General features: G+C 51.1%; 6 protein-coding genes across 6 annotated transcripts; 2 read left to right on the top strand and 4 right to left on the bottom strand.

The window, feature by feature from the left end:
• Window positions 1–93: 93 nt before the first annotated feature.
• BU24DRAFT_487181 (uncharacterized protein) lies at window positions 94–1,962 on the top strand. The gene is made up of 3 exons (XM_033533436.1): window positions 94–379; window positions 447–1,401; window positions 1,464–1,962. Exons 1-3 carry the CDS (start codon window positions 285–287, stop codon window positions 1,491–1,493), a joined length of 1,080 nt encoding a protein of 359 aa, XP_033388935.1. The 5' UTR covers window positions 94–284; the 3' UTR covers window positions 1,494–1,962.
• Window positions 1,963–3,897: 1,935 nt separating this feature from the next.
• On the bottom strand, window positions 3,898–5,063 carry BU24DRAFT_469370 (40S ribosomal protein-like protein S3; the record flags this gene model as incomplete). The annotated part of the gene is made up of 4 exons (XM_033532606.1): window positions 3,898–4,295; window positions 4,352–4,770; window positions 4,956–4,981; window positions 5,041–5,063. 4 exons carry the CDS (start codon window positions 5,061–5,063, stop codon window positions 3,963–3,965), a joined length of 801 nt encoding a protein of 266 aa, XP_033388936.1. The 3' UTR covers window positions 3,898–3,962.
• A 445-nt stretch (window positions 5,064–5,508) lies between these two features.
• On the bottom strand, window positions 5,509–9,249 carry BU24DRAFT_429662 (MFS general substrate transporter; the record flags this gene model as incomplete). The annotated part of the gene is made up of 7 exons (XM_033529759.1): window positions 5,509–5,773; window positions 5,836–6,707; window positions 6,766–6,933; window position 7,079; window positions 7,573–8,386; window positions 8,439–8,654; window positions 8,790–9,249. 7 exons carry the CDS (start codon window positions 9,247–9,249, stop codon window positions 5,509–5,511), a joined length of 2,796 nt encoding a protein of 931 aa, XP_033388937.1.
• A 3,300-nt stretch (window positions 9,250–12,549) lies between these two features.
• Window positions 12,550–14,286, bottom strand: BU24DRAFT_429664 (uncharacterized protein; the record flags this gene model as incomplete). Its single annotated transcript, XM_033529760.1, has 2 exons — window positions 12,550–12,937; window positions 13,004–14,286. 2 exons carry the CDS (start codon window positions 14,284–14,286, stop codon window positions 12,550–12,552), a joined length of 1,671 nt encoding a protein of 556 aa, XP_033388938.1.
• A 2,027-nt stretch (window positions 14,287–16,313) lies between these two features.
• Window positions 16,314–16,743, top strand: BU24DRAFT_416271 (uncharacterized protein). The gene has a single exon (XM_033526411.1). It carries the CDS (start codon window positions 16,361–16,363, stop codon window positions 16,601–16,603), a length of 243 nt encoding a protein of 80 aa, XP_033388939.1. The 5' UTR covers window positions 16,314–16,360; the 3' UTR covers window positions 16,604–16,743.
• Window positions 16,744–21,286: 4,543 nt separating this feature from the next.
• BU24DRAFT_487187 (short chain dehydrogenase) lies at window positions 21,287–22,454 on the bottom strand (the record flags this gene model as incomplete). Its single annotated transcript, XM_033533437.1, has 5 exons — window positions 21,287–21,723; window positions 21,779–22,067; window positions 22,122–22,252; window positions 22,304–22,370; window positions 22,425–22,454. The coding sequence occupies 5 exons, from the start codon at window positions 22,452–22,454 to the stop codon at window positions 21,287–21,289; spliced, it is 954 nt and encodes a 317-aa protein (XP_033388940.1).
• Between the last annotated feature and the right edge of the window lie 752 nt (window positions 22,455–23,206).

The following is a 23,206-nucleotide window of genomic DNA, read 5'->3' on the forward strand; positions in this document are numbered from 1 at the left end:
CAAGCCTCCGCTCGAAGATGCCGCTAGCCGGATATGGATAATCTCTAGTATGAATGCAACTTCCATCATCTCGATCATGATATCGACCGAGCATATGAGTACTATATAACTATACTCGAATCTCTGCCTTAAAAAAGCCGCTACCAATACATTCAGGCAACAGTCGCTCATACACCCAAGCTTCTCACAGGGACAGCTCCAGGCGTCCCAGATCAAGTTTACGCAAAGTACCCCTTCTAAACACCCTCCTACACCAATCGAGAACCAAAACAAATACACCCAATATGGCTTCGGAATCGCGTGTATTTCCTTGCAACACTTGCAACTTGAAATTCGAATCCAGCGAGCTTCAGCGCTCGCACATGCGACAGCCTTGGCAGTAAGTATTCCTACTGTTACTGTTCTCCTGGCTTGTTACTCTTTATAGAAGCTGATATTTGCGATAGTATCCATAACCTCAGGCGTCGCGTAGCTGAACTACCAGCACTATCAGAGAGAGAATATCTCACACAGTCCACCACAGGCCAGGTACCCACAATCCGACTCGACAATAGCGACAGCGACAGCGACAAGCAGCACAAAAAGCGACCATCTCCCGAACCTCAAAGCTCATCCGATTCCATACCAGGAGAAACCACAGAGACAGAAGGAGAATCGTCAAAAACTGTACCCCCCACCCAATGCCTCTTCTGCAATACCGTCTCGCCAACGCTAGATGCAAACGTCGAGCACATGTTCTCAACACACGGCCTCTTCATCCCCTCGCAAGACCAGCTCTCAGACATGCAATCCTTCCTCGGATACCTCGCCACCCTCGTCTTCGAGTACCACCAATGTCTCTACTGCGGGTTGGAAAGGGGCACGGCGGACGGCGTGCAGACCCACATGCGAGATAAGGGGCACTGCATGATCAACCTGACTCCTGAATCAGAGCTCCTCGAGTTCTGGGAGCTTTCAGGCAGCGAGAGCGAGGACGAGGACGCTGAGCTACCGCAAAGTACGAAGGGTGAGGCGGTAAGGCTGTCGGAGACGGAGTGGAGGCTTCCTTCGGGCGCGGTCATTAATTCTCGGTCTGATGCCACGCTTCTTCGCGCGAAGCCCGGGCTCGCGCAGACGAGGGCGAAGGGCCCGCAGCAGAGGTCGAAGAGAGATGAGTTGAAGGCCATCGCCGCTTCAGCCGAGGAAGACTCACAGGAAGCGGACGAAAAGCCCTCACGTGGCGGTGGTGGTAGCGACCGCCGCGTCGCTGTCCGCGGGGATATGGGCCTCGTCGGTGTTTCGGAGGACCAGAGGCGCGCGTTGCAGGTCACGGAGAAGAAGATGAAGAGAAGGGAGGCGATTGCGAAGTCTGCGTACCGACATGCGATGGAGATGCAGCCGAGGAAGACGATTTACTACAAGGTGAGCACTTGTAATGATGGGAATAATTTGGTTGAGTGGTTTACTGACTGGTGTGTTTACAGACTGAGAATCCTGTTTACCAGGCTGGATGAGAGGATGTCGAGATTCTGGGTTTCCAGTGATCAATGGTGTTATCCAAGTCTGCAAGATGGAATTGGGCCTTGTGGGAATCGGTATCCTGCGGCATGCATTCTGCGTCGAATGGACACTTGAAACGTAAAAGGACTCTCTCTACGCATTAAGACGTTTGTCTGGGAAAGATCAATCCTGATTTTCCTTTCTATCAATCATGGAAAAAGGGCTAGGCTACCGTGAGTCTGGAAGCCCTCCGAGATACCACTACGCATCTCTCAACGGGATCAGCAACAATAGGGCGGCACCACTGGTGGCAGAGGCCCAAGTTCATCTTCAGACCCGCCAGCAGAACAATGGTACTTCTTACCGCCAGGCAATCCTCCAAGAAGTGCGGTTTGATGGAGCGGAGAGATAGTGAGGTCAACAAATATGTAGACTACAGTGATAGATACAGCATAGATATATCAATCAGATATCCGCTTCTACAAAGTCTTCGTTAGTTTTTCTAAATCCCCCCGTCGTGAAATGCATCTTAATCACTGTAACGTTTAATCTTTTCTGCTGGCATGTTTTACTTACCCCCAATATGGGTATATGTAAGAAGTCATTTCATTGTATATATGCACACATAGCATGGAGTAGTATAGCACAGCGTTTGTCCATTCGTTCTACGATACACCACGCTCACGAAGTGGCAGGTCACAAGAAAGCTCTCAGGATTAGAAATTGAAACCTTGGCGATATGAGAACGAACGCGTTCTCATATCGCCATCTCCTCAAAATCCACTGTAAAGAAACACCGACATCTCGCGAAGGAAATCTCCCACCCTATTCCTTCCATCTCACCTCACCTCACCCTCCTCGTGACCCATCCCCTTCCTCCTCATCCTCTCTAGGCATGCCCCTAGCGCCCCTCACCACCCCAACCCCACCGACCCTCTCCCCGAACCGAAACCGAAACCCATGTTCCTCCCTCTTCGTCCTGCGCTTGAAAACGTACTTCACACCCCCCTTCTCATCCCCCTCGCCGCCGCCATCGTCCCCTTTCCCTTCCAACTTGAGGGGCCGCGTCTTCTTACTTTTCTGCCGCCGCACGCGCACGGGCCTCAGCGACGGCGGGCGGAGGTAGAATTCCTCGGTTGAGGGCTGGAAGATTGGGGATGGGGGTCTGGGTGGTCTGATTGGGGAGGGTGGCGGGGAGGGGGAGTATGTGCTTTCGGTGCTGGTGGTGCTTGTTACGGACAAGGAGGAATAGTTGGAGGAGGTAGAGGAGGGTGAGGGTGGTGGTGAGGGGAGGGAGAAGCGGACGCGGCGGTTTGGGGGTTTGGGGGGTTTGGGGGGACTGGTTTCTTGTTGGTGATGGGGTGGTGGGATGGGGACTGTGTGTGGTGGTGGGGTTGGTGGGCGTGATGGGTTGTCTTGGTTGTTGCTGTTGCTGTTGGTGGTGTTGGTGGGTTTGTTGTTGTTGGCATTGCACGTGGGATGTTGGTGGTAGGTGAGTGTGATGTTGAGACTGTGGTTCCGCTGGAGGGATTTCGGTGTCGGTGGGAGGTAGAGGTGGGGTGGTGGTGATGGGGGAGGTAGTGGAGGCAGTGGGTGATTTGGATTTGGTTTCTGTGGCTTTGAGGAGATCATGGAATGTGTTCGAGAGAGGTTACTGTGTGGCGATGGAGAGTGGAGGTCAGGCATTGTGAGTGAAGCCATGGTTGTTGTTGTTTGGTTTGGATACCAGTGGAGTGAGGTTAGTGAAGGGACGGTTAGTAGAAGTTATATCAATTGAACGTCTGATCAGCGCGTTTCTGCGAATTGATATCAAGTGAAAGTATGGTTCGTGGCTGGCGTTGTGCGTGGTGCTAGTACTCTCTGTGCGACTGTGATAAAGCATGGATTTGTGTAACGATACGGGTGAAAGTGAGACATCGCCCATGTAGATTGGCTCAACCTGGGGTATTTGTAGTGCGATCACCACGGGAGTAACAGAACAATTCGACATAATGGCTGACGCCGTAATGGAACTCACGTAGACGGGTAATGGAAAGGCAGGTAGCGATGTGTGCGAGCAATGCAAGGGGTGGTTGGCGGAGTTATGCGAAAATGTCAATTTTGCGACGGCGGAAACGGTATGTTTGGACAGAAGTGAAGAAAAGGAAAATCGTAATTGCAGTCTCCGACGAGTCGGATCAATCGTACATACCACAAATATCTGTCGCACGAGCAATCGACACCACGTAACACTCAAAAGGAACTTTGAACGTGTCAACTGGTCTAAAGCCATATTTGATATTTCAGGTGTTTTGTTTGAAAAGAGTACAGCACTCAAGAGACTCCGTCCGCGTGAAAACATCCCTTGGTCAAATGTTGCCCATCCCGAATGCAAAGGAAGATGTATGTAAGGTAATTCATTCATGATGCCGTTACATCTTCAACGCCCTTGTAAGTGCCTCACCGGCTTTTGTCATATTCCCAAAGCTAACCGAGGTCGTTCTCTATTGCTGCTCCTCAGTGTAGCCCTCAGCGGGCGCAGCCTCACCACCCTCCTGTTGCTCGGCGAGCCTCTGCTGCTCGGCGGCCTGCTGGGCAGCGATGGCCTTGGCACCGTAGTCTTGCGACATGGGCTGGACAACGGACTGCTCCTCCTTGGGCTCGATGATGGTGACGGAGTCGGGGAGAGACTTGGAGGGGCCGGCCTTGCCCTCGGGGTCGGAGCCGCGCATGATCTTGACCTTGATACCCAAGACACCCTGTCGGAGGAGGACGTGGCGGGTAGCGTGGTCGATGAAGTCGTTGGCGGGTTGACCAGAGTGGATCATGAATCCGTCCTGCGCACTTCTGTCAGTACTTTATCCATAATTCGACGTAGCCTTCGAATACATACAGTGAACTTCATGCTCTTGGCACGGGCAGCCCTGAGCTTTCCGGAAACGACGACCTCGCAACCCTTAGCACCGCTCTCCATGATGAACCTGAGGACACCATAGCAAGCCCTTCGGACGGCCAAACCGTTGAGGAGCTTGTATCGGAGGGACTCGCACTGAGCGACGGCGGAGAGACCGCGGTTGGAGACCTTGGCGGCGTAGAGGGAGACGGAGTTCTCGGGGAACTTGAAGCGCTTCTGGATGAGGGAGGTGAGCTCGCGGATGCGGCGTCCCTGCTCACCGAGGACCTCTTGTGTGTGGGTGGCGCGGATGATGATGTCGGTGACGGTGGGGGTGACACGGACTTCGACACCAGAGTAGCCCTCCTCGGCCAACTCGCGCTGGAAGAACTCGTTCAACTCGGCATAGAAGACACCGTCTGTGGGTGAATATGTTAGCTATCTCCATTTTGATGTCTGCGTGCGGTGGCCTTGTGAATTGACGAAGCACTCGACGACTCGCATCCAGCTCTTCATAATTGCAGAAGATACTGATTCCGAGTCTGTCGAGACTCTCCAATCCCAATAACGTCCTTCAAAAATTGTATAAATGGGTATATCATACCGGCGACGAACTTCCTCCTCTTGGAACTGCGTCACCGTCAGTAAATGTGTTCGAAAGATTGCAGCGCAGGTAGGATTGAACTCACATAGCTCCCTGGTTGGCGGCCATGTTTGCGATCGAGTGATTGTCGAGTCTGAACCTCCGGCGTTGAAGTTCAGGATATCGTCGTTGGTGCTTGTCGGTTTGGTGTTGAGCGACCGGCGGGGATTTTGGAACACGCAAAATAAGCGAGAGTGTGTGTTCTTGGCACCAGCCACAGACCATTTTGATGTGTTTGCGCCACAATGTGCACTAGCCACAGGCCGCTTCTGATTTGCGGGCCGTTTTACGAGTACCATCGCATACATCACATTCACGATTGTGTTCCAACGATCCACTGAAGAATATTGATTTGCGCTATATGAATTACAAAATTGCGAAGCAAGGCGCGAACGATCCCAAAATTAGCCACACAAACAATCCCACGAACGATGTAAAAGCCCCTCTAAACGCCGTTGTCATATGCGTTGTACTCAACAATCCCTCTTGCCCATGATTATGTACAATGAGATGTCTAATGATGCTCGATTGGGTCTTCTGGCAGTAGCTGCTCATGCTTGCGCTCAACGCACGCCTTCAACGGCGGCCTGACCAAGTCGTTGAAGAGGAACGTGCCGTACACGAGAAGCGCGAAACCGACCACTTGTAGCCACTTGAAGGTCTCCCAGCCGAGGCCGAGGGAAACAACCCAGATGAAGAGAGTGCGGCAGGTGTCGATGGTCGAGCGCGAGGTAGCGCTGACGGTGCGTGTGACGGAGAGGCCGAAGAAGTTGAAGCCGCTGGAATGATGTGTTAGTTCGCTGTGTGTATGAACGTACAATACGGTAAGGAGATAACATACCCGATACTGATCATGATCAGGACGCTGCTCACAGCAATCGCCCGGTAATGAGTCATTTGGTACAGCCCTTCGCGCGCGTTGAAGTACCCGGTCCCGATAGAGAAGTGCAAGATGATCATAATCAACAGAGTGATAAGGAATCCAAATGTGCCCTCCCATCCGACAACCTTGATCGGCTCCATGTCGTACTTCTCCATGATCTTCTCCTCTAGGACGAACTGCGTCGCCGTGAAGATCTGCGCAGCGGCGATGAGCAAGACACCAATGATTGTCTTCAAAGCCTGGTCCGATCTTGCTACCGCATAGATCGCCGAAGGAGTTGCCTTGTCGTCCTTGGTGATCGCACCAGCGAGGCCAACTATAGCTACACCGAAGACGACCACGAAGAGGGCGAACCACTTGTACAACCCAAGATGCCTCTTCAGGAACCAAACACTGAACAACCCGACAAAGAGAACGAGAGCTCCTCGCGTCATCTGGTAGATCGACGCCGCAGTGAACAGCAACCCAACGTTCATCAACGTCGTGCCTGCGATATCGCAGCACGCCGGCAATGCAAGCAGCAGGATGCTCGTACCGGTCAACGGTATCCGACCCTCGGGGTCACTATGAGCAGGCCTGAGCGGATTCGCAACCTCTCTCGTCTCGCTCTCATCCGAAAGTGCTGGCGTGTGTGCACCTTCCTCTCCCTCGGGAATGCTCTCGTATCCGGCGCGGCTGGCGACGTAACGCTGGTAGACGGAGAAGAGACCGATGACAAGCCAGCAGCCCATCTCTCCGATGAACATCTGTAGCGTCTGGAGGACGGGCTGCTCGAAGTGTTCGGGCTTCTTGCCCTTTGAGGGGTTGCAGTTCTTCACGCATTGCATGTCCTATCGCATGTGTGAGCTTCGCAGAGAGACTTTACAGCTTAAGAATGCGGGCATTTACCTGATACTTAGTGAGAAGCGTGTTGCAGACACCCGTCAAGAGCATCATGGCCACCAAGAACGGAACCACTGCTTTGACCGCCATGATGGGAGGCTGTTCGGACGTCTCGTGCCTTGAGGCGGTGTCGGGAATGCGGGCTTGTCGGAGGAAGATGTAGGTTTCTAAAATCTAACAATAGAGATAGGTTGTGTTCTAAAGGAAGAGAAGGGTAGTTATTTGAGGTGTCACCTCGTTGAAGTCTACAAGGCAGCTCGAGCTGCCGCTGATGCTGATGACTGGAGCTTGGGGACACCGCGTGGCTGGGTGACGGTACCCTGATGAGGCATCACGTGGAGAGGACCTAGCTCGATTTCCCCGAGATAAGCCAGATAGATACGTCGGGAGTCGAGCCGCGGAATCTCCAGATGCGCGCTAGTAGCCTTGCGATGGGGGCCTGCACTATCCGCTTTCTATTCAACCGAACAATGGAGCAGACTCATAAAAAGCACCAGTTTGTAAGGAATACATTCATTGATTGTGTTATGGTAAACCTGCCACTGAATCCATTTTTCGGTTCCTAATGTTCCTATCCTTATCACTGAGGCATTACTGAGGCATTGCTAAGGCTCCACCTGGAATGTCCCAATGACCTCCGCACATGATCGTACCCAAGAAAGGAAAGGTCCACAGGTCCACTAAGATATCAAACATCAATCAGACTAGAGAGAAAATAATCATTCATGCATTGCATTACGTGCTTTAGCTTTCAATCTCCCAACTATTACCACCTTGAACAGATCCACCATTCCTTGAGACTACAAAAACCACCTGAAGTCCGGACTGTTCGGCCCATCCCTCAGCTTCTCGGTACTGACATCCCTAGCACTCAGATTAATGCCCTGCGCGCGGTTCCTCCTCCTGTTGTCGAAGATCATGTAGACGCCCAACAGCGCGGCGATCACAGCGCCCGTCGCGCCGAATGCTGCCGTGGTGGCGAGCGCGGGGATGTAGTCAGGTTTGTCCTGCTCGCGGAAGATGTTGGAGCTCACGATGCCCATGAGGTTGGCGAGCGGGACGCCGATACTGGTCAGAGTGACGCGGCGACCCTCGTGGGCGACGTTGTTGTTGTACCAAGTCGAGAGGAGGACGGAGGGTGCAGACGTGCCCCAGGTCATCATGAAGCAGGCGAAGTAGGCGACCTGGGTGTTGTGCTCGACGTCAATGGCAGCGTAGATCAGGAAGCCGATGAAAGTGAGCGTGAAGCCGAGCGTGATGAAGGGGAAGCGCAGTCTCGTTAAGTCGCTGGCGAATGCGAGCATGATCAACACGCATGCGCCGACGATGTTGGGCGCTACGGTGTACAGGTTCGTCTTGATCTTGCCCAACTTCAGGCGTCCTACAATCTGGGGCATGAAGAGGCCAACGGATTGAATTGGTACACCGAGGCACATTTCGATCAGCAGGAAGCCATACGTGGAGGGGTGCTTGAAGATTTGAAGCGAATCTTTCAGGACGAACTTCTCGCCAACGACCGAAGAGGAATCGATTTGGATTCGGGTGAAAGCCAGCTTCTTCTCTTCCTCGTTCAAAAACTTGGCCTCATAGGCAGACTTGGGAAGGTACCAGAAGACGAAGAACGAGACTGTGCCAATGTTAGACTTGGTCCACATACTAATCCAGGTCAAGATACTCACAAAGAATGGTCGCCGTGCCTTCAATGATGAACAGATACCGCCATGCCTCAAGCTTAGCCTTGATATGGAAGACTCCAAAGGCGAACAGTCCAGAGAAAGCGTTGGCAATGTTCGAAGCGGCATAGAAGATAGCCAGACGTCTAGCAAGCTCGCCTCGTCGATAAAAAGTCGTCAAGTAGTAGATGACGAGCGGGAAGAAAGCGGCCTCGGCCATACCTGCTACAAGTCAGTCATCATCCTCACGAGTACGATGCTGTCGGAACGCGGAGCAAGCTTTCCAAGCTTTTTGGCGCAACGCCAGAAGCTCGACCTTTCACCATCCCACAAGTTCATAAGAATCAGGATACTAACCAAGGAACCATCGCAAAGCCATCATCCCACCCCAATTCTTCACGCAGGCACTCAAGAGTGTAGCCGACCCGAAGCAGAACATCAAGATTGGCAGGACCTTGCTGGGGCCGTACTTCTTTCCGATCATGGCGATCGGCGGAGAGAACAGGACGTAGGGGATGAAGAAGATGGACAGCATGATGTTGTACTGGTTGTTCTTGAAGTGCAAGTCCTTGTCCATGTCATCCGTCTTCGCGTTGCCCAGGTTGCCCTTGTCGAGCGCATTGAAGAGGTACATGACGGCCAGCGTGGGCAGGATCCGGATGTCGAATTTCCAACATAGTCGCTTCTCGTGCTCGAATGAGGGGAGATGCTGGGTGTCGCCCTCGAGGACCGTGGGTTCGAGATCCTTGGAGGAGGACTTGGACGCCGATACCGCGAGGTCGTTCTTGGAGAACTCTGGCTCTGTGGTTGCGGCCATAATGTCGCAAGGGTCGTCAGGTCAAGTCAAGGGGAAGGTTGAGGATTTCAAGAAGTCACGGTGAGACAGGCAAGGGGAACGGCGTGTTCAAGACATTTGTATTATTGGCAGCAGTGGTAGTGTTACACCCAAAGGTTTGACGGTGATGTTCACCTCTCGGGTGAGCTCTGACGGCACGCTCAAAGGCAAGTCACTTGAACAAGACGGAAAGGATTGTCACTGCATGTGTCGTTGCAGGCCTAATTGTCGCCTCCAGGGGTTCTCTGCTGGCGAGAGCCCGAATGGAGGGAAGCCGTTGATTAGGCGGATTGGAATCGTTGGATGGTCGGATCATGGATATGGCATGGGCATTGGGCATGGTAGGATTGAGCAACGGGCCTGTAACCTTGTTTCACCGCGTTGATAGGCATACAAAGGGAGCGGTCGAATGCGCGTGTGACGGATGGGGTTGAGGTGTGGAAGCCATGACGGGAGCCATGATTGGGGTCGCTTGCCGGCTGGCGGGCGAATGCAAGGTTGAGATCTGCGGGGCACGTTCAATTTGTGTTAATGGCACGAACCATGACTGGACTGGACTGGCCTTGGGTACGAGTGATCGTAGTAATAGGAAGTAAAAGGAAGCGGAGAAGTGAAGCAGACCATAAAAGATGGGGGTTGATAAGGGCGGGATGGTACTGACATCGGGAGGTCTGTTTTGAGTATGCCGCTGCCCTGCGCATTTGATACGAAACGAAACGACGACACCAGACCAGATATATTCGATTTCCTCTATGAGATGCAACACAAACTGTACGTTATCGTTCCTCGATTCATTCTCCAGTATCCACCTTCGCCATCTTATTTTGATAGCAATCGCATCACTCTGTGGAGACATTGATAGGATGCATTCAGCACACTGTAGGCAGCCATGCTCGACAACAATGGTGGGTTGATGAATGGATGGATGGATGTGACTGCTATCTTGTGTGTAACAAATGGCTGCTTATTCTTTCCCCAGAAAACGGAAGGTGGATAAGGATCCCTTAGGAAAGTGGATAATTATTCTTAGTTCATAGCATATTTCCCTTAGAGCTGAACCTCTTCCCCACATCCAATAACTAACCGTCTGGTCTGATCATGATGAACCCAAGAGTACAACACACCTTCTCCCGTCGCTCCAATCCCTCTATGAAGCGTCCATTCTGATGCCTCCGTATGCAAGCCATGGAGATGGAAATGGAAATAAAGTAACAAACCACCCGCCGAACCGTTAACGCCACCAGGCGAATCCTCCAGCCTGGACCCCGGGTTCATCAAGCAGGCATACCAAACAAATCGGGACTCCCGTCCAGCTAACCAAACGAACACTACAACATCCAATCTCAAAGCGGTAATTCCGTCTATAAGGGCGTTACTATTTTTGCTGTAGCTGCTAACAATGATGGTGATACTGATGGAAGGACGATTGCTGATTATGACGGTGCATCGCGATGAATGATGGGGGTGGGAGTCTGACTGGTCCCTCATCATCCCCACATGCAGGCGGGCGGGCGCCGTGGACGGTGGACGGTGGACGGAGGACTAGATAAGTTACACCTCGCGAATGTAACGTCGGTCAGCAACCAGCAACCAAGGCAAGTAGCAACCAGCATAACACATGGCCTTTTACTACTCGTGCCCATCTAACAACCTGAGTAGCTATCTCGATTTTCTATCTACACGTACTTGCACCTCACATCTACGCTCACTCTCTTCCCAGCTGCTCCGCTCCATCCCAACAATAATACGGAGTATCTTTCTTAATCCCTTCATACATTTATAAACATTGCTTTTTCTCCTTCCCTCAATCTATTCTCGACATCAAGTAAGCACACACACATACCTTGCACCCTCACACAAACCCCCAAAAGACACACGCGGGCAACAATTCCAAAACAACAGGCCATTGCCATTGGCATTGGCATTGCCGCAGTCGCCGTCGCCGCCGCCGCCGCCGCCGCCGCCGCCGCCCAAAGAGTTGCGACTCCGCTCCGCTAAAGATACGACAAACGATGCCGATGCGATATGGGCCACGATAACGCCCCCGACAAGATAAGGCGATCGGTGGTTTTTCCCCCGCTCTAACTATCTACTTTAGTATTCTGTATGTATCTGTAAATTGTGGGTGTGGGGTGCACCACTGTGATATCGCGCTTGAGAAGACGATCGTTGATTCAACGATAGAGAGAGAGTGAGGGTAACAGGAGGTAATGTATGTACGTGAGAAGTCTCGTGAGATTCGTTCACCGACAATTCAAAAAAACACCAGCCCGCCGCCCAACGGCTATCTTTCCTAGAAGGTAAGTCGGTGATCTTGGATGTTTCCATGCTAACACCATCCACTACCCCGAAGAGGAAGTTCTGTTTCTGGGTAAGAGTATCGTAGTTGATTGCGTGAAGATTGATTGTGTGTGCTTGTAGGTACTCAACAAGTGACCAAATCCCATCTCACCCGCCTATCTAAGGACTGTCGCGTGCGCATGAGCGGGCCCCTGAACTTTTGAGTGTTCAACTTCACACGTGGCATCGGGGGCCCCTTAGGTACAGTATACATGGCACTTGACAAAATACCCATCTTGATTCGGCTTTTGTTTTCGATATGGTGATGACGCCTGTGCTGATGCTGACGACAAGATACTGGGCCGTTGGTGGGCACGTGGCATTTAAGATACGACAAAGTGGATGATAGATGATGTAGATTTGGAACTATTTCCTTTAAGAGGGGGAGGATGTACCTGATATCTAACTTATCATACACACCGAACCGACGTTGTGTGTATGTGTGTGTGTGTGTGTGTGTGTCCGTCCCTTCGAAGACATCGCTGCTTCGCCCGCGTGACATATCGATCGACCAGATCGACCGAACCCTCATCTATATAACCTGTAGATAAAGAAAGGAAAAAAGGTGATCCCTATAATTTCTCGTACAAGCTACGGTTGGCTCGTGCCAAGCCGAAATGGTGGGAAAGAAGAAAAGAAGAGTGGTACGGGAAATGGAGGAAATGGGGGAGAAATGAAGCGGTGGTCTCCGGTTGATCGATCGAAAGTGTCTGATCATACAATGTGACAAATGAGAAAGAACGCCATTTGGGTATCCCGGTTCCGAAGAAAAAGAAAACGTGGGTCTTTTCCTCCTTCCAACTCAAGAAAGATTGAAGAAAAACGCCTCTAAGTGCTAGCATGACAGGAAGGAAAGAAAAGAGCTCTTTGGAGAAGGAGAAAGAGCAAGGGGCTGATGGGCCGGGGTCAGACCCATCCAGTTGTCCGTGGGGGGTTGGAAGATCAGTGAGATTCCTGAACAGCTTCCTTGCCCTTCGAGGAGTGAGGGTGCAAGAGGTTGGGTCGCCATTTCGCGACGTTTGTGACGTTGAAGCGAAGAGGTTCTTTGAGGCCCTTCTCTCGAACGGGCATCTTTCGCTTTGAGCGTCCGGACACGTACATGGGCTGCTGGGTGCTGTGGATGTTGGGCATCGACTGCTTCGATCGGAGTTTGGGTTTCTTGTCTCGATGCTCGTCGTCCGTCTCTTCAGTACCGGTGGTGAAGCTGCGGAGACTGTTGCGTTCAGAAGCAGACGTTGGTGAATACGTCGAGCGCGATGGCCCTCTGTCGGTGCTGGCACGGGATAACAATGAAGCCGAGTCGGCGAGGACGTCCAGTCTGGACGGTGTTCTTTCTGATATCGACGCTCTATCTGTCAGAGATCGCCTCTCCGCCATGGCATGTCGGTCTGCCAACGAGTGCCTATCCGCGACAGAGTGAGTGCGTGAAGAGTATGTCGGCGGAGGGTCCTGGAAATCGTACATAATCTCCGAATCCAAACTCTTGTACTTCGCAGCACCGTCAAGCTCTTCGTCGGGTCTCCAACAGGACTCGTCCGCGCCTGCAACGGCGGGTAGAAAGCGGATCTCGTTCCACGTGACATCCTCGTATTGTAGAGTGATGTAGAGAACGTCGCCCTGCATCTTATCGTGAGCGATGCAGTGGTCCTCGAGGAAAGGATAGTCCCAGACATCTCTCAAGACGAGGTCGGGTGGGAGTAACTGTAGAGCCATCCGGCCATAAGGTTCATCGGCTGGTCGGTGGCCAATCATAGGCATCCAAGGCCTTCCTCGCAAAATTCCCTTGAACGCATTCTCGATACGGTTGGCGAAGCAGGAGCTGTCCTGGCTTGGGAAATCGAGATTGTGTTGGAGTTTCCGTGTGGCACAGCGACGGTAACCCGTGCTGTCGGGGTCGAAGGCGAATCTCTGTGACTTGCGTGGGACAAAGATGACACGAACGCTCCAAGATAACGGATATTTCTTGTCTGATCGGATGGGCAGTGGGCCAAGTGAGTGTTGCGGTTGCATCAATAGCGGCAGTTGTGGAACGGGAGGGACCGGGCTTGCGACCTTTGGTGTCGCTCTTGGTGTCATTACGCCTGGTGTAGCCTCCCTCGATGACAGTGAACCAGTGTGTTCGGACCGATCAAGCCTATTTTCCAACTCCATCGTCACCTCGTCCACGATAGTCAAACGCTCCTGGACAGCCTTGATCTGATCGTTGCATTCCTCCGTCTTATCTACCACGGCCTCGACCTTGTCGTCCATGGAAACCTTCAACAGTCGCATATTCTCGTACATGTACCTCTCGACCTGTTTTTGGGTACGCCAATAGTTCTCGCGCATCAATCTTTCTCTGTGCAGCTCTTGCTTCAACTCATGCTCCAGATTTTCGAACCGCTTGACCTCGTTCTTCAATCGTTTCACCTCCTCGATCACGGTAGCATATTCCTCCATGGTGACGGTAGAGAGCGATTCGGCCTCATGATACCAAGCCTGGTGTCCGCAACCGCATTGAGTACGCACCACGGGGTCGGCAGGAAAGAAGCTCCGGCAGGGGCAACGCTGCCGGGTAGTTTTGCCTGCTTCATCTTCCTTCACAATGAAACCACACTCCCCGCGGGGAAATTGGACATGATTATCGGAAGCGGATTTCCCAGGCAGGTGGACCAGTGCCTGCGAGTTGCTATGGAACATCAGGAAACAGTAACATATATCTGTGACAGTCGTGGAGCTCGTGTGTGCCTGATAGGCGGCTCATGGAAGGCCGGGCAGAATGAACGTAGAGGTAGTAGGAGTAGTAAATGTAGTCGACGCCCGAGAGGCCGAGAGAGAGCAAGAGAGAGATGTATAAAATTGATAAGACGAGAAGCCAAGAGATGCAACAACGGAGCCCGTCAGCGGGGGGTGGGTTGGAGTGGTACTATATAGAAGGGGATGGGATGGGATGGACCAGACCAGGATTGGTGAGGCTGATGCACAAGAAGATAAGGATAAGACCCAGCGAGGGATGCAGTCACACCCGTAAGTTTGGGGCGCACGGGAGCATCCGGTTGAGGCTGTTGTAGACGCCTGTTGAATGGGTGAGGGAGCACAAGAATATGTGCAGGAAGGGACCGTGGTGGGTGGATGAGAAGGTTTTATTCCTTGTTGTGGAAAGTAGAGGTGAGAAATGAGAAGCAAGTAAGAAGTACGGCGTAAGAAAGTAAGAAAGTGGGAAGGAAGGAAGGAAGGTGTACCGTTCAACGGGTAGGTGGAGGAAGATGTATGTGCGTGCGTGGAGTGCGTGGAGGGAATGGACGGTGTGAGAGAAAAAAGGCGAGGATGGGTGATGGGATGGATGGGATGGATGGGATGTGCAGGTACATGGAGGTTACTTTTTTACTAGCACGATATCAGGGAAACTAGTTCCCGCCGCCGGGGAAGAGTGGGAGAAAGAGCTGGCCCAAGCACAGTCTGATGGGGCTGGATCATTACAACAATTCATGTTTCGAAGGAGGTGGGCGATAATGGTATGGATGCTCTGATCTGTCGTGGTGGTGGTGGAGTAACTAGGTACCTACTAGGTACGGAGTACTACACACACTCTGCGCTGTAGATAGAGGTGGGAACATGGGGTGGCGCGGTGCTCGGACCCGTGGAGGTTCACCAAGCGCGCTCGCTCTCAGGGTACAATGATACAAAATTACGCTACGGGGGATAGGAAGAGGAACAAGTAGGAGACTAGGAAGGAGTGGGAAACGAAAGGAGACTAGAGATTAGATAGGAAGGGAGCAAGAATGAAGATTATGGAGGAGGAGGAGGAGGAGGAGGGGCGGATACGAGTACCGAGGAGAAGGGGGGTGTACTGTGTGTAGTGTGTAGGTTCTAGTTCAAGTATGAGGGAGTACTCCGTAATAGTGGAAGAGAAGAGAACGGACAGATGACAAGAATAATACTGCAAGTAGATAGTCGCACTGGTAGGAAGACGTTCCTTATCGGACCAGTAGCCTGCGGGCAAGGTTGGGTGTGTGGGTGGGCGTTGTCGTGGGCATCAGAAAGGGGCATGGCAGGGCATGGCAGGGCATGGGATAAAGCATGGAAGAGCATGGATGTGCCAGATGGGGACTTGGGAGACTTGGAGACATGGGCGTGGACATCCGACAAGATAGGACAACGCAGGGCACAAGTGATAGACATGGTCATTATCATGGTCCAAGGGTTGTGATGTACAGAAGAAGCTGTGCTGCTGTATGTAATAGTTCACATGTTCAATAGATCAAGGAGATACGATTCACAAGTACGGAGTAGTACTGTGTAGTTACTGATTCCGTACTGTAGATATCGTGCCGTAGATAGATAAATTCTGTGCTTCGTAGTACTCCGTACATGGATACCACAGACTTAGTAGGACACAGTAGGACACAGTAAACTCCAGAGGGACCTGGCTGTTCAGCGTAGTAGTCTTCTCGAAGACGCCACCGCCCCAATCGGCGCCAAGGGGGTGTAAGGACATGGGCATGCGTGGGATGGCTGGATCTTCGTCGCCCAAACGATTGGGAAAATGGTCCTAATCGTGCGTTGCCTCGTCTCAGGCTCTCAGCCCGCCTCAATTTCAATGGACGGATATCGAAATGGAAAAAAAGTAAAATGAGTAGAACAAGTGCTGCATGCAGTTGTAATAGTATTCGTGGCCTGCTGTTGTGCTACAGGAGAAGATGCGCCCTGTGTTTTTTTGACAGGTGGTGGAAAATGCCAGTTGCAGTTGCAGTTGCAGTTGCGGTCAGCAGCCATGTCCGCCATGTCGCCCAATATCGGTGGCAATTGGTTGTTGGTATTGGCTGTTGGTGGTAGTATTATTGGTATTGGTATTCGTGGTGGTTGTGGCCGCGGTCATCATTATCAGGAGCGGCCAAGTCGTGTCAATCGCCCATGTCGCCATATCTCTGTCTCTCCTCGCCATGCTCGTCACACTCACAGGCCGCCTTTTACTCTCCGTCTGCCGCCTTCCACCTCTCGTTACTATGTCCGATAATATAACGCAGAAGCTGTCTGCTAGTACTCCGCATTGTCGACATGTAAAAGCATTATCAACCCGGGGGGGCCGTGCTCAAGACGACAACTCCCTCCGTTAGACTGAAAGCAAGAGCAGCTACGGATACCTACACCTATTACACAGTTACCTAGATGTGGCTATCAGACACCAGACCAGCCCGGGACAGCAAACCGGTCCGACACTGAGGGGAAAAAAACATGTCCCAAAACCCCACACTTTTGCAAAACATTTTGGTTAGTGCACGCGCATCCGAGGTTAGCCGCCGCTGGGCAAGGGAGGTGAACAGTCCGAACTCTTCTCGTTGACAAGTGTGGAGCCCGAAGGGATTCTTTACAATTCCAACATGTCACGACTGTCGGATCCGCTCAGGTACTCTTGAGGACTGCAACGGCCTTGTCCATCCACACGAGTAGCAGCCAGCCAATCATGTCCTCGGCGCATTGACAGAGAAATGAAATCATCGACCCCCTGTCGCGAGCATCTATCGAGAGGCAAGGTAAGCTAGAAATGATCGGTGTGTCTCAATGGGTACCAAGTACGGTAGCAGCAGCAGATGCATTGAAGCAGCGTGTGTATCTCGGGGTTGAAGGGAAGGGGTTCTCAGAACCCAAGCTGGCGGGTATCTTGCCTGGGTGTGTGTCTGCATGTGAACTGTGTACTGTGTACTGTGTGGAACGGCATGATGGCAAATGGCGACGGGGAATGGCGAATGGCGAATGGCGAATGGCATCAGAGGATGAGCTTATCGCGAGCCTGGGCCAACCTGTCTTCTCCCTGTTGGGTATTGGGTAGAGGGAATAACGACCGGGCATGGGATGGGTGCTGGATGGGAGGATGGGATGGCATCGTATCAGTTCTGTAATTATCACACATGTAATTTGGTACCCCCACAGTTTGCCGCCGCCTCTGATTGGTGGGCGTCTGCTTTGCGCGCGACTACACGCCAGAGACCCTTCTGGTGCTAGCGCGGTCTTCAGGGTTCTCACACAATTCACACCTCACACCTCACAATCCACACTTACGCATCTTTCCTCATCCCCATTCCACTACTACCATCACTCTTTTCCCACTACGGAGCATACCCGACTACTTGTGCCAGTGATACGAGTACTAACTACTGTACTACCTGAGTCGTTGCATGTCGCCCGCCGATTGCCGCTCTCCATCACACGCTCCCCAAGGCTATAGTGACTATGCTATGCTATTATGTTATCGTCCTTGCGCGCGCCGCCCTCCGTTTCGACACAGGGTACAGTGGTGCACATTGCCCACCCCTCAGCATAACAGACTGAGGTTGAATGTGTAATGAAAACCCATAACCAACTCCCAAAGACATTCAGTATTACTCACCTCCATTATTTCTGTCGTTGCCGCTGGGACATCCGAGCATGATGCCTCCATTTTCAACCAGTACCCTACCATCCAGTGTTGACATGATCTACAATCGTTACCAAGCTGTCCTGCTTTACTGCGAGTACTACTCCATATAGTTATCGGTCTTATGCTCCCTGCCTGATAATCACAGACCGAATTGAACTACGCATTCCAATGTATCCTGGCCTCTGATACGGTGCTGAGCCTTCTGCTTGCTTCTGTACAGGACATCCGATTAGGCAAAGATTCGACCAAACAACAAGCAATGCACGTAATTGGCAATTTGCTGCAGCCTCTCCCGCTCTGCAATGTGCTCTTCAACGCCCTTTCTACCTGTACCTACCTCGTAGTAGGTGGTCAGCCTTGTAACAGCGACAACGCGCTCATCACCTGCCCTGACCCTGACCTCTGACTCAATCCTGAGGCGTACACAATAACACCCTCAAATTATGAGAGCAACTTCCATGCTGTCGGGAACCCTCCTCTTTGTGACCTGTTCCATCGTCCGTGGGTCGCGCTCTTGTATCCCACGTTTTTTGTAAGAAGCATTACATTCCGATTCACAACTTCATTACATCGTCGTGGTCCGGGCACAGCAGAAAATTTATGACGGAGTATGCCCATGGGTCATGTTACGTCGACATGGCGCCTTGTAGCCGACTCAAAAGAGATCGTGACCTGGGTTTACAAAACTATAGGGTAAAACCCGAACCATCCCGGCCACCGTCTCTTATTTCGTTTCGGCTAAAACTGGGGACGTTTACTTAATTTTTTCTTTTCTTTCTTCAGGCCTCACACGTTCACGATCCTCGTTGGTTTGGTCGTAAAAAGGCTCGCAACATCCCTCGCTGATGCCGTGACCTGTGTGTTGTATGGCGAGCCGTACACCCAACATCATAATATCCCACGCATTCATTACGAAATCCGAACACAGATTTTCCCCCGAACCAAATGTGGTCTGTGTTCCCATCAATGGGGTCATCGCGACACACCCTTTGGTGCAGACAGGTACACTGAGCCTCCGCCATCTCGCAAACTTGCGACCGTTATCGTTAATTGTCGCTCGTGGCCGGTGTCTCACTTCTCAGTGGGATTGGTGAGAACCGACTGCGAAGACACGCCGAAACCGGTTGGCGCGATCTGCACGGGAGCACCCGTGGGGTACCACCAGCGATCATTTCCTCCTGTAGCTCCTGCCGGTCAAGCCATGTTGCTTTGCTTCTTCCTGTATGACTGGGTTATCCTCTGATTAACTCTCGCAGGGTTGAAAGCCACGAATTGCTTATTGCACGCCTGTTCGTCTATACAATACACACCCACCCAATGTCCATTTCCCCAAACAAGGACCTGCAGTTCGGAATCACCGAACGTACAAAATAGGCCCGTGTTCTCAATGTACCTATCGATTCATACACAAAGACAAAGCCGTCCCGGACCGTGTTGAAAACATACGATCCCTCGTTCCGCGTGGGTTATTCCTATCCATTATGGCGAATGCAATCCGAGATTCGCAGCCAGCCAGCCAGCCAGCCAGCCACCAGAACGGGAAGACGAGCTGCTTAATCTAAACTTCCTGAAGTCGCGCATCACGATCGAAAAGGGCATATCAACAAATGTCTAATAATGCCCGCTGCCTGTTCGGGTTCCATACCTGCAGGTCGTTCATGCACCTCGCACCGAACAAAAAAAGGAATTGTGAATCCGTACTTTCGCTTAGATTGAAAGGAACCGACGTCGCATCCCAGACAGCAAGCCTTCCCCTGCCTGCACTGTCATGCCCTGTCTTGCAAGTCGTCCGCGATAAGAAACTTGCAATGGATGCGATCGGCGCAATGTCGAAAAAGGATTGCAAAATATTGGTCACTTGAACGTTACCTATCTATGCTAAATGCACCAGACCCCCAATCAAGATGTCTCTTTTTCGGTATCATCGACCGGTTGTTGATCCACGTGTATGGTTTGCGGCAGGACTTCCCCGCAATGTTCTCGCATGGTCATTTAATATCTATCTATCCGGGGACAAAGCGTATCCCAGGTGTTATCTTGAACTGAAGACTCCAAGTGGATCACGCACGCTGCTGCTACGATACCTGCGCCGTCATCAGAATGGTTAGCGACAGTGATGTTTGATGTTTGAACACATCGCCCTATCTCTTTGTGAAACCAGTTGCTCCTTTCCCCGCTGGATAAATAGCCCTTTACCGCAATGGCATTGCTACGATTCGGGATCATCCTCGTCGTCGACGACACGGCATGAAGATCCCGCTTCTGCGACTGAGTGCTGCGCGGCTCAATCGCGATAGTTTGTCTGGAAGTTGCATATTGTTTATGCAACGAAATGGCGCTGAACCCTTATGATCAAGTTGTTCATACAGGTCAACCGTCATGAACGATACAGGCAATGATATAGCTAATGATAAAGATATGCTCTAGCAAGCCAGCTACTAAAATATATGTGTAAGAAGACATGCCCGAACTTCACGCAAGATTTTCAAACACATATCACCTTACAGGAAGGTGGTTTTGAGCATTGTAAGTGAAAGAAAGGGGGAAAAGATAGCGAACTCTGCAAAATCAATCATACCTTTTCTCTAAACTGCACAATCGGGCTCTTCCTGGTACAAACAAAAGTGACATTAACATGTTAAATTCCCTCATCTTTCGCCTCATAGGAAAACGCTCGCGCGATCTAGGAATTTCGAAGAAGAGTCTTGGCCCCCAGGATGGAGGTGAGGTGCAGTGTCAGTACTGTTCTGTATCTCGTATCGATTTCTCGTCTCTTGAATGATAGTCTTAGACATAGGTCAATCATTTTTGTGTCTTTTGATATTGCACATCTTAACACACTTTCTCTCATAGGATCAGCTAGTGTTAATCTGCTTTCGCAAGTGCTCTGACGGATAAATGTTAAAAGAGAATTGAAAACTCACTCGGTGGTCGACTATTGCGCCCACATACATCAACTAAATCTCTTGATCCCAACACTGCAAGCTTCTCTGTTGATTCTCTCGCCTATTATCATCGTCTTCTAGATCATAATTGCCTCACATAAAATGCATGAATGAAAACGTCCAAATATCTTCAACTATCTTGGCTGACTCCGTGCAAGCTAGGATAACGTTTAGGATAACGTTTATGCAACATTTTGATACATTAAGATTGTCCATTTGAATCATGTTTACCTAATGGAACGATGGCTACATCAGGAAATTAAATCGAGGCCCAAATATCACATTATTAGACTATGGAAAGACTCCAGAAACACTATCTTGAAGCAAATGTCGTTCATTATTGCCCAGCCTGAACACACATCTTATCCCATCTACGACGCTGGAACGGCCAAATCGCCGTGCCGACCAAAAACGAGAGAATCGAATCAGCAACCCCGAGTCCCCGCTTCGGCGAAGGACCGATCATGTTCGACCACAGCAGCTCCGATGCCAACGAGTCGCAGATCGCGAAGTCGTCGCTGTTGAGACGACTCACGATGTACTGGGCGACCTTGGCGGCAGAAGGTAGCTTCTTCTTCAGCTCGTCCAGGTCTTTGTTGGTCTCCTCCATCTCTTTGGTGAGCTGCGGTTTGTTCTTCTGTTCCTCGATGAAGGCGTCCGTCATGATGTTGCTTGGGAAAGCGCATTGGATGGTGTACTTGGTCCCAGGGTTCGAGTAGTAAAGGGCCTCCATTCGAAGGGTATCGGCGAGACCGCGGACTGCAGCCTTGGAAGCTACATATCCGTTAGCTTTGGCGGGAGGAGAGAAATGCATGCGGATCTGACTTACGTGTGTACGCAGTATATCCAGGTAATCCCACGAACGCCCCTACGCTATTGATGAAGACGATCCGTCGTTCTTTTGTTCTCCCGCGCAATTCAGGTTTGTTCTCTACCCCTCTCCATATCTTGAGGACGACCTGGGATACGTAGGCGGCGGTGTAGTAGTTGTTGCGCATGCAGCTGTCGAGATCTTCTGAGCTGATCTCCGTTAGAAAGCCACATTCGGTCTGGCAGCCTCCGGCAGCGCAGTATAGAATGTCGGGTACGAGTTTTAGAGAGCCGAAGGTAGCCCTGACCTGGTATTGCAGTTAGTTACACTGGCCAGCTGGGTGAGACTCTAGATTGCATACTGCTTTGGCATTGCTGAGATCTACCGCAATGGCGGAGACTTCTTGGTTTTCGTGAAGCCTCACCGCGAGTATCTCTTTCTTCGCTGCATCGAGGACTTTCTGGCGGCGAGAGAAGATAGCAACATGAGCTCCTTTTCGCCGTGAGACTGTATACACAACAGGTGGAGGTCTTCGTAGCTTACCTTGAGCCGCTACAATTTTGGCAATCTCTAAGCCGAGCCCACTGGATCCTCCTGTGACAAATACAGTCTGTTCTGATGTTAGAAATCTTATATCAAAAGAAAAATAGCTGGTTATTGCTACCTTGCCCTCTAGAGTCGGGGTTGGCGGCATGGCGATTCCAAGATTTATATTCTAGGATAAGGGCATAGATATTGCTGTCTCTTTACGTCGGTAAAAGTAGTTACTAGAAGAATAAAAAGAACACGAGAGTCCTTCTGTCAAAGATTTGACGTTTGTTGCCCTTGGTAGTCATGAACGTGAGAGTCCATCCTGCAATACTCCGCGAGTGTTTTAAGCATTCTCTGTCAACGAGTTCAAAAGCTTAATGTAAACACACGGGGAATTGAGTTGATCCAATTAGCAAGTACGCTACCTTGATGTACCAATTAATCGGAACTCCAATTTCTCCCTTGCTGTTTCCTGTGTGACTGCGAGCGAAAGTGATAAGTCTCGACTCTCCAAACATTCCAGTGCAGCATTGCATCATTGGCTGACCACATATTATTCTCTCGCTACGAGTACCCAACCAGTGTTTTGCTCAAGAAATCAATTTCAGCCTTGCTTATGTCCCGTTGCATACATACCCTGTCTCTAGACCTAAGATGGAAACCGAAAATAAGCCTGGCTTACCTAGCATGACGATCACCAGAAAACACCTTTGTAGACAGGAACATAATATGACAGTAAATATTTAAAAGATAATAGAAATGCTGAAAAGACTACAATATGAAATCTCTCGTTTGTCTAGCCTCTGTAATGTCTCTGTAGTCAAATAACCTCACTAGTCTTCCTAGGACTATTTTCAGCTTCCATCTTAACAGGATCCCCATGAGACACATGGGTATTTTGACACCACGTGTGGC

The sequence above is a fragment of the Aaosphaeria arxii genome (assembly GCF_010015735.1).
Source record: "Aaosphaeria arxii CBS 175.79 unplaced genomic scaffold BU24scaffold_1, whole genome shotgun sequence".
NCBI classification, from domain to species: domain Eukaryota; kingdom Fungi; phylum Ascomycota; class Dothideomycetes; order Pleosporales; genus Aaosphaeria; species Aaosphaeria arxii.